The 14,606-nt window shown below is 33.0% G+C and overlaps 1 protein-coding gene across 1 annotated transcript in view; it reads left to right on the forward strand.

Annotated features, from left to right (window-relative positions):
• LOC114327245 (fatty acid synthase) overlaps positions 1 to 14,606 on the forward strand; it is a 119,606-nt gene that overhangs the window by 36,635 nt on the left and 68,365 nt on the right. Inside the window, exons 10-11 of the mRNA XM_050643189.1 lie at positions 628 to 941; positions 11,062 to 11,282. Of these exons, the coding sequence (XP_050499146.1) occupies positions 628 to 941; positions 11,062 to 11,282 (535 nt within the window). The remainder of the gene's footprint in view (positions 1 to 627; positions 942 to 11,061; positions 11,283 to 14,606) is intronic.

The raw sequence follows: 14,606 nt of genomic DNA on the forward strand, positions 1-14,606 counted from the left end.
CCAAAGGAGCCAGTCAAATATACTACGCACGATCATAAATGCACCTTGATTCGTGTCGAATTTAACACTGCATGAAGATCTGAAGGTTCCATTCATCACAGATGTCATTAAAGATACGTACCACAGACACCACGAAAAAATGGAAACACACCCCAATGTAGCCTTACAGCCGCTAGTACAACTACCAATTGCCCGAAGGTTGAAGAGGCTATGGCCAGTTGACATGAAGATAACCTAGGACACCTTCACTAGAGGAATCTCTTCACGCCAATGATGAACCTATCCCAAGTCAACACTTTAAAGTATGATTAAAAAAATAAACGTACTTTAAAGTATGATTAAAAAAATATGTCTAAAGTTATATTTGTTTTATGGAACGGCATCATCTAAAATAATAATTGCTTTAACGCTTATAATATGATTTTGTTTGCTTACGCGCTCTTTTGAAATTTATGTTAAGGGCGTTTAAAAAATTAGCCATATTTTATTTTTGGAATATTAATCATCAGAAGATCTCAGGAATGAAATAATATTTAACGAATTCGTCACTAGAAGCTAAGAATTTATTTGCTACTTTTATTTGCTATTTGCATTTCAAGCTTTACTTTTTTTATTTTTAATTTACAGGATTTAATCTGGAACGTCATAGCTGAGTTTAATTTAAAGAATAAGGAGGAGTTGCCTATTATAATGGAAAATATTAAATTTAAACGAGCCACTATCGTAACAGATGGAGAAGGTGTGACGTTTAATATAACTGTAATGAAACAATCAGGCTATTTTGAAATTTTCGAAAGTGGGGCCGTGGTTTGTACAGGATATGTACGAGTTCCCAAAGACGTATCATCAGAGTTTAAAGAAAAAGACGGTTTAAAGGTGTCCAATAGTCAAGAAATTACATTAGAAGAACATGACATATATCAAGAGTGTCAGCTGAGAAGGTACATATACTTTATAATCACAAACCTTTTTACCATATAATTGTGAGCGGCCGTGGAGTAACGGCATAATCGCTGGCCTCACACGACAGTGCACGTGGGTTCGGGCCCTGCCAAAGACAAACCATTTTCATTTCCAATAATGACACGAGCCGTCTCACCGTGCCTCGGAGAGCACCTTAAGCCGTCGGTCCCCCTGGGCTAGTGTACAAACAGGGTTAAAGATGTAAATGGCGCCGGAACATGTCCGAAAGGATCTCCCCGGCAAAAATGCCATACGATATTATTATCATACCATATAATTAGTGTAATTGGTTCAATTTATTTCTTAACAAATTTCTTCCATTCTTTGCGGTTTCAACATTTTTTCGTCTGTTTATGACACTCCTCTCCAATATCTTTTCGTTTACTTCATCCCAAGTATGGCTTGGTCTTTCTTTTTTTGTTTTTCAATGTTTTTGCTTTCCACATTCTTCTCACTGGTATGATACCTTTCATCCGCTCTGGATGACCCCACCATCTCAGCTGTCTCTGTCCTATAAACTCTAATATTTTTTATTGTTTGTTTACTGTGCAATCAGTCAAAAAAAAAACAGACCATAAACACATTTGTTGAAATTTACAATGGCGATAAGAGAAATATTTTAATAAATATTTACTCTACATGAGTATTACAATTACGTTTACAATTAGTGTTTCTTAAGTTAAGAATGGTAAATCTAATGGAAATTTTTGCTTAAGGCGTCTAATTTGTTGACTATTGTCCAACAAATTTAGGGCTAACACATTTGGGTGGTTTTCTAGTCGCTGTAAATATTTATCACTGTGTGACACTATCACTTCACTCACAGTTGGCACTTGAAGGTCTTGTAGGATGTCTTTGTTGCTTACAAACCACGGCGCATCAGTTATTGCTCGTAACACCTTGTTTTGAAATCGGTCCATGATTGCTAGATTGGATTTTGAAACAGTGCCCCACAACTGTATTCCGTACGTCCAAATTGGCTTGAGTATGACATTGTATGCTAGTAATTTATTTCTCAACGACAACTGGGATTTTCTTTCGAGCAACCAATAGCATTTTCTATATATGGTATCAAGATGTTTTCTTTTTTTTCATATATGAGTTTTCCAAGTGAGTCTCTTGTCCATATGTAGGCCTAAGTACTTTACAGTATCTACCGTTGAAAGGGGAGCATTGTTGAGTGATAGTTGAGGAGAATCGCTATGCCAATTAGTGAATACTATGTGGCTTGATTTGAATTCGTTAAGTTTTATCTTCCATTTCTTAGTCCATTTCTGGACTTTATTTAGGTTTTCTTGGAGTTGGTCTGCTGCAACAACGGGATCTGAATGTACCGCCATTATTGCGGTATCGTCTGCAAACGTGGCTGTATATACTTTATTGTCCGTAGACAAATCGGAGGTAAATAGTAGATACAAAATCGGCCCAAGAACGTTACCTTGGAACTCTAATAGGATGGCATTTTCAGTTCGTTCCTTATACCCGTTTTTAAATAGTAGATACAAAATCGGCCCAAGAACGCTACCTTGGAACTCTAATATGGATTTCATTTTCAGTTCGTTCCTTATACCCGTTTTTCTTATTCTATCCATTTTTGTAACAGATGTAACTATATTTTTCATAATTTTGGTTTCATTTTTCAGATACTGTTTCGACGGTTTGTTCATTACTACCTATAACTTGCTATTTTATTTCTTCGGACTACCACGTCGTCTGTTTCTTTGTTGAGTCTTTTTTACTTAATATAAAAAGGAATGAATCCCTCTCATTGGCTGTATACCCTAATAAAAATTAGTAAAGAAGTAAAAATCTTCCCTTGTAAATGGTATATAATTTATTTAAAAATTGTTTCTAAAAAAGATTCAAGTTGGACTCAAAGTAGGTACATCACCAGTACATCACAAACAAACGTTTTTGGACTAATCTGTCCATCATTAGGTTAGACCTAAAAATAAGTAAACCACTGAATAATAATAAAAAAATTGAAATTTTGACTGTTGAAAAGGTTAAGAAAATTAATGTGGTTACCTACTCCAGATCCAAATCAGTTGAAAACTAGCTACTAAGGTAGGTGGAATGACATTGCCAATATAGATTTTGTTTTTACTACCTCAGTAATTAGTTTCAATTGCTTTGGGTCTGAAGTAAGTAACCACATGTGTTAATTTTCTTAACCTTTTTAACAGTCAAAATTTCAACTTTTTCATTATTATACAGTGGCTTACTTATTTCTAGGTCTAAACTGATGATGGACTGATTAGTCCGAAAACGTTTGTTTGTGATGTACTTGGATTTACCTACTTTGAGTCCAACTTGGATCATTTTAGAAACAATTTTTAAATAAATTATATACCATTTACAAGGGAAGATTTTTACTTATTTAGTAATCTTTTTACTTGTTCCACATACTTCCTTGGTTGCTTCCAGTAGTAGGTTCTTATATTTATTTCATAGATTGTTTAAATCAGAGGTTCTAAACCGGTGGTACGCGGGAAGAGTTAAGGTAGTACGCGTCGTGTCAACGAAACAAGCGATTACGCTGGGTCTCTATCTGCGGAAGTTCCAGTGCTCTACTCGTATTTGTACGATTTGATCTTCATGAAAAAGTTATAGAAGAGTTTTTGTTCTGCAAACCAGTTGAATCAAACACTACACCTGAACTCATTTTTAATACAATAAATGAGTATGTGCTCAGAGTATGTGTTCCTTGGTCAAAGTGTATTGGTTTATGTACAGATGGAGCAAAAGCTGTCAGGAAAATTGACAGGGCTAGCAGCAAAAATAAAGAAAGTGGCTCCTGAATGCCTGAGTACACATTGAGTCTACATCGAGAAGAATAAGCTGCTAAAAGTGTGTCAGAAAATATGATATCCAATTTATCACATATTTTATAAAGGCTAGGGCTCTTAATTCAAGATTATTCTCCTTGATGTATAAAGATATGGGTTGCAAGTTCAAAACTCTTTTGCTGCATATAGAAGAGAGATGGTAATCTCGAGGGAAAATTTTCACCCGTCTCTTCGTACCAAGGTTAGAAGATTTAAAGTTTTTGACCGAAAAAAATAATAACATGGAAAACTTGTCCTGTGATGAAGAACGGTTGTCAAGATTGGCCTAAACTAGCTGACTTTTGGACAGACTTAACACGCTGAACGTGGGTCTTCAGGGAGTAAACACAACACCCTTCACAGCCAATGAGGAAATAAACTCTTTCAAAAACAAGTTTATTCTTTATGTTCTCAAATGCAGGGGAAGAATGTCTGAATTTCCTCAGCTGTCATCATGTTTTGAAGAAAAGGAAATATCTGCAATACCAGATGTGGTTGCTGATATAATTCTTGACTGGGAATCTCTTCAAGAAAGTTTCAATAAATATTTATTTGAAGATTATTCCACAATTGACTGGATCATAAATCCTTCTGTAGGAATCCCACCAAATGAGTTAGAATTATTCATCGATCCAACAGAAGACAGTTCTGTGAAAGTCAGTTTTAAAGAGAAATCCTTGATTGACTTTGACTATGACTATGCTATTTTTGATGCCATTTGTCACTAGTTAAGACAGTGTCACATTGTGAGACTGTTTTTATCTGAACTATTTTATATAAAAATAAATATAGAAACATACTACCAAGTGCTGAAAAGGGTTTAACCCTCGTAAGGCGGTGCGGGGTGCAGGTGCAACCCAGACCTCGTTTTACTCACCTATCTTTTTTAACAATTTTTTTTTTGATTTTTGTCCAGTTTTTTATTCGTATTAAATTCAATTCTAAATGTATTCCACCCAGTACATCATTTAAAACTCTGTGCGTTTACGTGCGTTTTTTGAAAAAATTACTTTTGGCTGCAAATGATGAAAATTTTGTATCCTGAATTGGAAGTTTCTGATGTTCCTCCAGGAACTAACTGAGCTACGGGACAAGGTCGGTGTTACTTATGTCAGAGAAAAAAGACCGAAAGTCCCGGCATAACTGTATTGTGTGTAAAAACTTTGTGTTGCTCATTCTGTGAAAAATGCATCTGTTTGTCTTCCGACGATAATAATCTTTTTGAGAAGAAATGAGTAATTTTTTTGTAAAATTATGTTTCGTGCTATAATAATTAAGTCCTAATTATCTTTCAAATTAATTTCCCCGACGTTCACATATAAAAAAAATGGATATACAGATGGGGTGCAAATGCACCCCGCATCGTTGTTTACGTAAGAATCTAAGCACCGCCTTACAAGAGTTAAAATAAAATTAAGTTCAATTACCTACTCCTGTAATTGACGCTTTATTCACAGGCAAACTGCAAACGTTTCGCATTAATATCGATACACAATAATTAGTGCTGATTTTTGTCGATTCGTATCTTTTGTTTGGCTGATAATTATTTAATTTAAATAAAACAAGCCAATGGACAAGTAAATATGTTTATAAAAAAAATTAAGGATCGGGGAGGCTCCCTTCTATTCAATTCCCCGCACTCAATGTTTGGTAAAATTTTGCCAAAATTTTAAAATATTTCAGGTAGTACGCAATTGTTAGGTTGAGAACCCCGGGATTAAATGATTATTGATTTCTGTTTCCTTTATTATTGTTTTCGTTTAATTTTTTCCCAAATATTTTGCCATTTCTTTTTGAAGTTATACTTCTTTACGATCGAGGGTAAAATTTTAGAATTCCCTGGCGCATGCGCAGACAGACAGTATGTAGTTCGTTGCTAATCTTTCAAATTATGTATGTATCAGCGCAAATAAGTCATTAAAAGAATATATTAGTGTTCTTAGTAAATGTATTATTTATTATAATTTTTGTGTCTTTGGATTTGTCTTCCTCAGGCGTAAGATAATAAAATATCTATTTTTATACTTTACTTTGATCTATTTGTCACCGTGATGTGTAATTATATCCGACACGTCAATAACACGGGGCTTGATACCTCTGTTGGTATAGCATTGGACCAGAGATCGAGAGATCGCGGGTTCAAATCCCGGACGATTCGTATTCATTTTTTTTTATTATTTTTGGTATTGTTAAGTTTTGGTTAATTTTTGGTAATTATTGTTAATTTTTGGTATTGTAACTGTTAAGTATATTTATTTCGTTGAAATTATCCACAGAGAACGGCAGTTCTCACCAGTGGCGCACAACACCCCTACAAGCGACACTATATATACACGAAATTTTCGATTTTCTAAACCTGACTGAATTGAAAATTGGGCCACATCCCATCTTAAAGAATAGGAAAAGACTCGTCCATCCATATGTCATATCTCCATTTTGGTCCAAGGGTGTGGATTTTACGGCCCTTCCCATTTAGAGTCTGTTTTTCGTTCTCGTCCCCAAAACTCCCAAAAATTTCAAAAACTTAAGCCCGACCTTTGCGGCTTCTGATAGCACAGATCATTACCTTTCCAACGCATGTTTAATTTTGTAAATCGGTTATACCATTCAAAAGTTATCGAGCTCAGAAGTATGACTAAATTTTTATTTAAAAAAGGGGAAATGTTTGTGGATATGTATGTATGTATGTATATATGTATGTATGTATGTGTGTGGAAAAGTTACACCGATCTGAATTTTTTTTTCTGTGTTTCAAGAGGGTGTGAGGGCCGATTCAGAACCGGTCTAATTTTTGACTTCTGACTACCGGTAAGCCAGCTAGAGGACTAGATAGATACAAAATAGCATATTTTTTGGGCGTATATATCTTGGGTTCGAGGAGAGACAGGAAAACCGCAAATACACCAAATTAATAGGGATGAGTTAAGACTTCAAACGGTGCTTAAGCGATCAACCTGAGACATACACACTGCTCACCATAGCCGAAAAACTGAAAAATTAAACGTTGAAAATTTTGGTCTTTCGACAATTACTCAAAATTTCAATCTACGAATTGCGCCAATAACTGAGCGTTTGTAGGAGGACTCAGGACGCGTCTAACGGTGTATATCTCATATCTGGGAAAATTCGAATTTTTTAGTTATAGGCTTCATAAGTATAATCAAATCTATTTCTTATGGGAAAAACCGTTTTTCAAGCTCAATAATTCCTGTAATACGTTCAGTTATCATACTTGATCTTGGATGCATCAGATACTACTTGTCAATACGTTTTAAACTCATATTTAGTGATCAACATCAGTTCAGCCGTTCAGAAGTTATAGAGCTCCAAAAGTATAATTAGTCCAGGAACTGAAACTTTTCACTTCGCAATTTTTACAGAATGGATCGATTTGCTTGAAAATTTGAGAATAAGTAGGGGAGAGTCTAAGGATCAAAATCTGTATGATTCCGAAAGACGCTTTTACTATGGGGTGGTTGCCACCCCGTCTCGAGGGTGGAAATTTTTTATTATATTTTGACCGTAAATGTTGGTAAAAACATTAATTGTAAGCAAAAAATGTTTTATATTTTTTTGATAAAATTAATAGTTTTCGATTTATTGGTTATCGAAATTTAGTTTATATCGAAAAAATCAATGTTATTAATCAATCATGGTTTATGTACTTGTAGTGGTTACGATGCTAGTTTGATTGGGCAATCCGAGTTCATTTGCCGGCCATAATTACATAATTATTAGGATGGCTGGGATATGAACTCGGATTATCTTATCACTGGTGTCGTAAGTTCTAGATCATTTGGGAGAGATTGCGACCAAGGTTCTCGTTCTCAAAACTACCAAAAATTTCAAAAATATTAGTTCGACCTTTGCGGCTTCTGCTAGTACTGATCATTACCTTTCCAACGCACATCTAATTTTGAAAATTACCAGAGAACGACAGTTCTCGCCAGTGGCGCACAACCCCTACATGCGACACTATATATTATATACACGAAATTTTCGATTTTCTAAACCTGACTGAATTGAAAATTGAGCCAAATCCCATCTTAAAGTTTAGGAAAAGACTCCTAGATCCATATATTACTTCTTCATTTTGGTCTAAGGCTGTGGATTTTACGGCTTTTCATATTTAGGGTCTGTTTTTCGTTCTCGTCCCCAAAACTCCCAAAAATTTCAAAAACTTAAGTTCGGCCTTTGCGGCTTCTGATAGCATAGATCATGACCTTTCCAACGCATGTTTAATTTTGAAAATCGGTTATACCGTTTAAAAGTTAGCGAGCTCAGAATTAGAACTCAATTTTTATTTAAAAAGGGGAAAATGTTTGTGGATATGTACATATGTATGTATGTATGTATTTATGTATGTATGTATGTATGTATGTATGTGGAAAAGTTACACCGATCTGAATTTTTTTTCTGTGTTTCAAGAGGGTGTGAGGGCCGATTCAGAACCGGTGTAATTTTTGACTTCTGACTACCCGTAAGCCAGCTATAGGGCTAGGTAGATACAAAATGGCAAATTTTTTGGGCGTATATATCTTAGGTTCAGGGAGAGACAGGAAAATCGCAAATAAACCACATCAATAGGGTTGAGTTAGGTTTTCAAACGTTGCCTAAGCGATCAAGCTCAGACGTACACACGGCTCAGTATAGCCAAAAAATTGAAAAACTAAACTTTGAAAATTTTGGTTTTTCGATAATTATTCAAAATTTCAACCTACGAATTGCGCCAATAACTGAGCGTTTGTAGAAGGACTCTAGGCTAATCTAACGTTGTTTACCTCATGTCCGGGAAAATTAGAAATTTTAAGTTATACGCTTCATAAGTATGATCAAATCTATTTCCTATGGGGAAAACAGTTCAAGCTCAATAATTTCTGTAATAAATTTAATTTTCATACTTAAACTCAGATGCATCAGATACTACTTGTCAATACGTTTCAAACTCATGTTTAGTGATCAAAATCGGTTAAGCCGTTTAGAAGTCTTAAGTTAGAAATATATAATCCAATTAACTATTATTCCCGAAATGGTTTATGTAGTTGTAGTGATTACGACGCTAAATTTGATCTGTAACGGATAATCTGAGTTCATTTACCGGCCATCCCAATATTTTTATTTATTCTATTTCGACTAGAAAAAAAATCTAGTATACATTCGATGGTCACTAGATCATTTGGGAGATAATGCGACAAAGGTGACCATTTATAAAGCTTGACGTGTAATCGAGAAAAATTGCATTCAACTTCATACATTTAATTTGTATATAACTTGAAAAACTCCTGATACAAGAATAAAAAACCGCTAAACGCCGTAAAAATGAGTGGCGCATACAATATTCCAGCTACAAAAGATCTGATATGAAAATTACGTGGCGCGAAAATGTATTTTCATTTTGATGCAAAACAAAATTCTAGTTTTATTTTAAAAGATTTTTCCATAATATTTGCTAAATTTGAAGTAAACGCGCCACAAAAGAGTAAATTTGATACAGTTTGAATTTTGAAACTTTTTTGTGACGCGTTTACTTCAAATTTAGCAAATATTATGGAAAAATCTTTTAAAATAAAACTAGAATTTTGTTTTGCATCAAAATGAAAATACATTTTCGCGCCACGTAATTTTCATATCAGATATTTTGTAGCTGGATGATTGTATGCGCCACTCATTTTTACGGCGTTTAGCGGTTTTTTATTCTTGTATAATAGAAGTATAACTTCTTCACATGTGTGTACTTCATAAAGTACACACACATTCTTTTTTTCTATTCTATAGAAATAGAATAATATAGAAATAGTCTGTCTCGACAAATACACTTCCAAATGAAAAACTAAAAAACACGTGTTTAATATTTTTCAAAAACCTATCAAATGACACCGTGTCGTGTTTGGTGGCATTCGATATTCGATAGGATTTTGAAAAATATTCAACTTTGATGTGATGTGTTTTTTTATTAACTTATACATATTTATCTTCTCTTTTTTAGGTGGTTTTTCCATTTCTGTACTTGGCTTTTCCTTCTTTTGTATATCTTTTTGTATCGTATTTGGGTCCCCTGTGTACTTTTGTATCCATTACTTTTCTTCTTGATTTTTATGATTGCTTTTAGCTAGTATCTAGTCAATTACGGATTTCTCGTTTCGGCTTTTGACTTATCTTGTATACATACATATTATGTCATATTTCGTTGTTTTTAAAAATGCATTAGTTATTGTCATATTGATTAAAATCTTCTTCCATTGTTATTTCTTGTATTTCTCCATATACCGTCCCTGCCATTTCCAACTGTCTAATGTGAAAAGTGGTACTTTTCAAGAGAGCAAATTAACTCTTTTTTAGAGACTCCTAAATCAGCGCATTGACAAATAGGAAAATTTTTATATTTTTTGTATGTAATTTTTAATCCTTGTTAGATTGATAACAAATTTGAACTGCTTATCATGTTTTTCTTTTCAAAAAATCACATTCGTTACTTTGCTTTTTGTATTAATCAAAGATTTGTTTCGGTCCGATGATTCAAAGTAGCGAATGTATAATAGCGAATAACTGCATATAGCTTCTTCTCAGCAGTTTAGCATGTTCGACAGTTTACAGATTATAATTGAATAACTGTTGAATAAATTACAACACAAACTAACGAATGTGACACATTCGACATTTAGCGTTGTACAAATATACCTTTGGTTATAATTATACAAAACAAAATATCGAATATAACCATTTTCGTCAGTTTGCAGTCAACCAAATGAAAGATGCTCATATTAGATGGTGTAAAGAGCATATTTCCCGTGCTCCTAATCAAGCTGCAATAACGAGAATTTGCCACAAGATGTATCACATATAATGCGAGGGCAAGGTATCGAATATGAAAAAAACCCGATTTTTCACATTCGAGAGTTGGAAAAGGTAGGGACGATATGGTCCTATATGTCTAGTGTAGATTTCGTGTTTTTTTCTGACCCTACTGTTGAAATCACCTGCAATGTATAATTCTCCTTTTGGTTCTTGCTGTTTCTGTTGCTAAAGTTAGCTCTCCCCAGAATTCTTTGCTATGTGCGTTATCATCTTCGTTTTGTCCATATACTACTATAATGGTTTTATGACGTCTACACTCTTTAGCATCCATTTTTAATAGTATTATTGTATCTGACTATGCTTTCCAGAAGTACATCTGTTTTTCCAGACTTTTATATATTATACAGCCTACACCTGCAACTGCTCTTTGGTCTTCTAATACTCCACTATATATTAAGGTATGATTATTTTCCAGGTACATGTATAAGAACTATTTTAGAGGACTAACGGAATGTGATTTAAGTGGGCGAAATGGCAGAGTTCAGTGGAAAGGAAAGTTTGGCAGCTTTTTTGATACGATGCTGCACATAACTATAATCGGAATGTGCTCTAGAGATTCGCTTCTTCCAACTAGTATTCGGCAGATAACTGTAGATCCCATTAAACACATGGAAATGGTCGACAAGAATAAGGAAGGTAATAAATCAGATAATATAATTTTTAGTTAATGTTTGCATGTTTTGGTAATTGTACAATCTTACTTTTAATTAATAAATTATTCTTATTACGAGGAAAACAACGAAAAGCCCTAGATGCAAAGTTTACTACTTTTTAAACAATTAGAATAATTGAAATAAAAATACAATAAACAATATTTTAAATCCAAGACTTTTCGTTAATAAACTGCTTTCTGGGAAAAGGACCGAAAGACAGTTTCTAAATACTCAGTATCTGTTTCGAGCCTTCCGTAGCTAGATAGTGTGATGCCTAGGTATTTAAACCTCAGCACTTGTTATATTATCTGACCTTCCAGGTCCAATTTACATCTTATTGGATCTGCAGTTATAACCATGCATCTTGTCTTTTGTGAGGAAATTACATAATATGTTAAATTTTCTAGCGATTATGTTGAATTTGTGCAGCATACGTTGTAAATCATCTTCAATTTGAGAGATTAGTATTGCATCGTACGCATAGCAGATTATTTTAAGTTGTTTTTCTCCCATTTGGAATACTTTTTTAGTTCTTATAGTTCTTACTTTTTCTATTATTTCATCCATGATCAGGTTAAACAATAAAGGACTCAAGGAATCCCCCTGTCTTATCCCATTTCCGGCTTCAATTGCACTTTTACTTTTATTGTGTTGTTCTGGTAGATGTTTTCGATCGTTTTAATTATTCCTAGAGGTACCTCTCTCGAGTATAACAAATGGATAACGTCCTTTAATATGACCCTGTCAAAAGCTTTCTTAAGGTCCACGAAACATAAATATGCCGGTTTGTTGTATTCCAACGATTTCTCTTAAACTTGCCTCATTATACTTACATATAGCGTCAGTGCATGACCTTCCCGACACAAAACCTTGTTGTTCTTCTGCTAATGTTATAATTTCATTCAATTTGTTTGTTATCACTTTGGTTGTTAATTTTAATGTTCTGTTTAATAAGTTAATTCCTGGTCATCTTATGTGTTTCAATATCATTCTCTTTGTTCTTTTCTATCACTTATCTTATGATGAATATATTATCTAGACATGATCTGGCTCTTCGAAATCCGTTTTGTTCTTCGCCCTAAAGGTCCATGTGCTGTTCTACTTTTTTTAACCTGTGAAAAAAGTTCTAGCTATTGAAGACATTTCACTGATCACTATCTATAGTTATTTATTTACCTTTTCAATTTTTTTGAAAATGGACGACATTTATGATAGATTCCACTCACCTGAAATATGCTTTATTTGTGATAAGGACATTTTTGTCTGATTTCTGACAGCAGTAAAATGTATTTTGAATTAAATAAATTACATACATTCTTCTTTTTTTGTCAAATAATTCAAGTTAAAAAAAAGTTTTTCGAAACTTTGTATAAATAATTATGTAAATGTTTATATTACTGAATGGAGAATTAAATAAACTTATTTCGGGGCTATTTTGTTTACTGGCTATTTTGTCGAGGCTATTTTGTATCCGGACTATTTTGACGGGTATTTTTTGACGGGGCTGTTTTGACTGGGCCATTTTGACGGGTAACGGTGAGATATACTCCCGTTATTCTTCTACAATAAGTATGTAATGATTTGCCCACTCTTTTTATGTAATTATCTGTATGACATTTTTACTTCGTTTATTACTTCAGACGATTTTTTATTTTTTCCATTCTTACATTGATCTGTTATTCCCTATCGTGTTGTCCATGCCCATGGACATTCTGTCCAGATATTTTTTCTTTCTAAGCCCTGATTTTTTGTTTTGTTTTCTTCTTCTTTTACTTCTTGGAGATCTTTCGATCTGTTTAATTCTGAAGTTGCCACTGCCTAATTTCCTGTGAGGTGTATTGCCAACTATCTCTCCATCTTTTAGGTGCACCGAGAGAAAAAAATTCTTGACATAAAGAAACTTTATTAATATTTAAGAAAGATCGACTTGGCATATTGCCTAAGAAATATATCTTTGTATGTAAGATATAAGTTTCTAAAATATTTCAAATTAATTCTACTATAGCCAAAGAAATATATCTTAAACATGATTGAACTATCACTTTCTGGCAAACTTCAAACCCATTTATTAGAAAGAAATTACACTTAATGTTAATTAATTTTATTAGTCATAAAAATATATTTTCTACACATTACAAAACTATTCTTTCTGAGCAATAATATTTCTTAGTAAGGAATATTATTATTTTACTATTAATAATTAATATATTTAATGTTAAGAAATATATTTCGCAGAGATAAACGTATATTTAGAGTTAAGTTAGTATTTCTTGAAAATAAAATGATATTACATACGGCGAAATAAATCATTGTGTTAAGGTAAAATCATTACTTATTAATAAAACAAGATATAAAACGTTATTATTACACACAAATATTTTCTCCACTCTTAAACCACTGGCTTCTACACAACAATAAAAGGATGGAGAGGCAAATCCAACTTCCTCAAATTTTCCTTCTTTTGTTAATAGCACTTTGTATATCAGCAATTCACTAAAACAAAATCGTTATGTAGAAAGAGTAAACTTACTTTAATAAATTTTTTTTTTATAAAGATATAGATATTTATTTTGACAAATTTGGGAAATACAAAAAAAAAGAAATACACGGCCCCACATAAGAACTATTAATACTAATAATAATCAATCATATTTAGTTCAAACATGGCATTATTTAACCTACACATCTTTGTTTATTTTTTTCTTTTTGTTAATGAAATATTAATTATTTATCTGTGTAATATTAAGTCACACAATAAATATTGTTTAGCTAAAACAAGAGGGAAAATTCAACCAATGTAAAACATTGAAGCAGACATAATAATATGTAATTTTCTTAATTTTTATAATCTAAAAGAGACAGCATACCTAATCATTAAGAAATTTTATTACGGGAAAGTATTATTAGTTTGCATTTAAGTGATTTAATACATATTAACTAATTCACGGTTTTCGGCAATAACATTTCTTAACCATAACCATATATTTCTTTTAGACTAACTGATTTCTTTGTCTCAAATAAATTAATAGAAAACATCCTCAGTGTTGCACCCGCCATGTTTGATATAGCGTTGTATTGTATATTTTTATAGAAGACGATACATTCAAGAAACCTATTATAGCTGATACATAAGCATACACATTTTTAAAAAGGTACTTACACGTATGAAGTTCTACCATTTCTGGAAGGCCCCGCAGTTGGTTAATAACTCCTTTCTTAATATTGTTCTAAAGCTATATATTATATCATTCTGTGCCAGCTTTAAATTGTGGCATATTTCCCAGTTAGAATAATAAGCTCCTTTATT

Source organism: Diabrotica virgifera, chromosome 2 (assembly GCF_917563875.1).
Source record: "Diabrotica virgifera virgifera chromosome 2, PGI_DIABVI_V3a".
Classification (NCBI taxonomy): Eukaryota; Metazoa; Arthropoda; class Insecta; order Coleoptera; family Chrysomelidae; genus Diabrotica; species Diabrotica virgifera.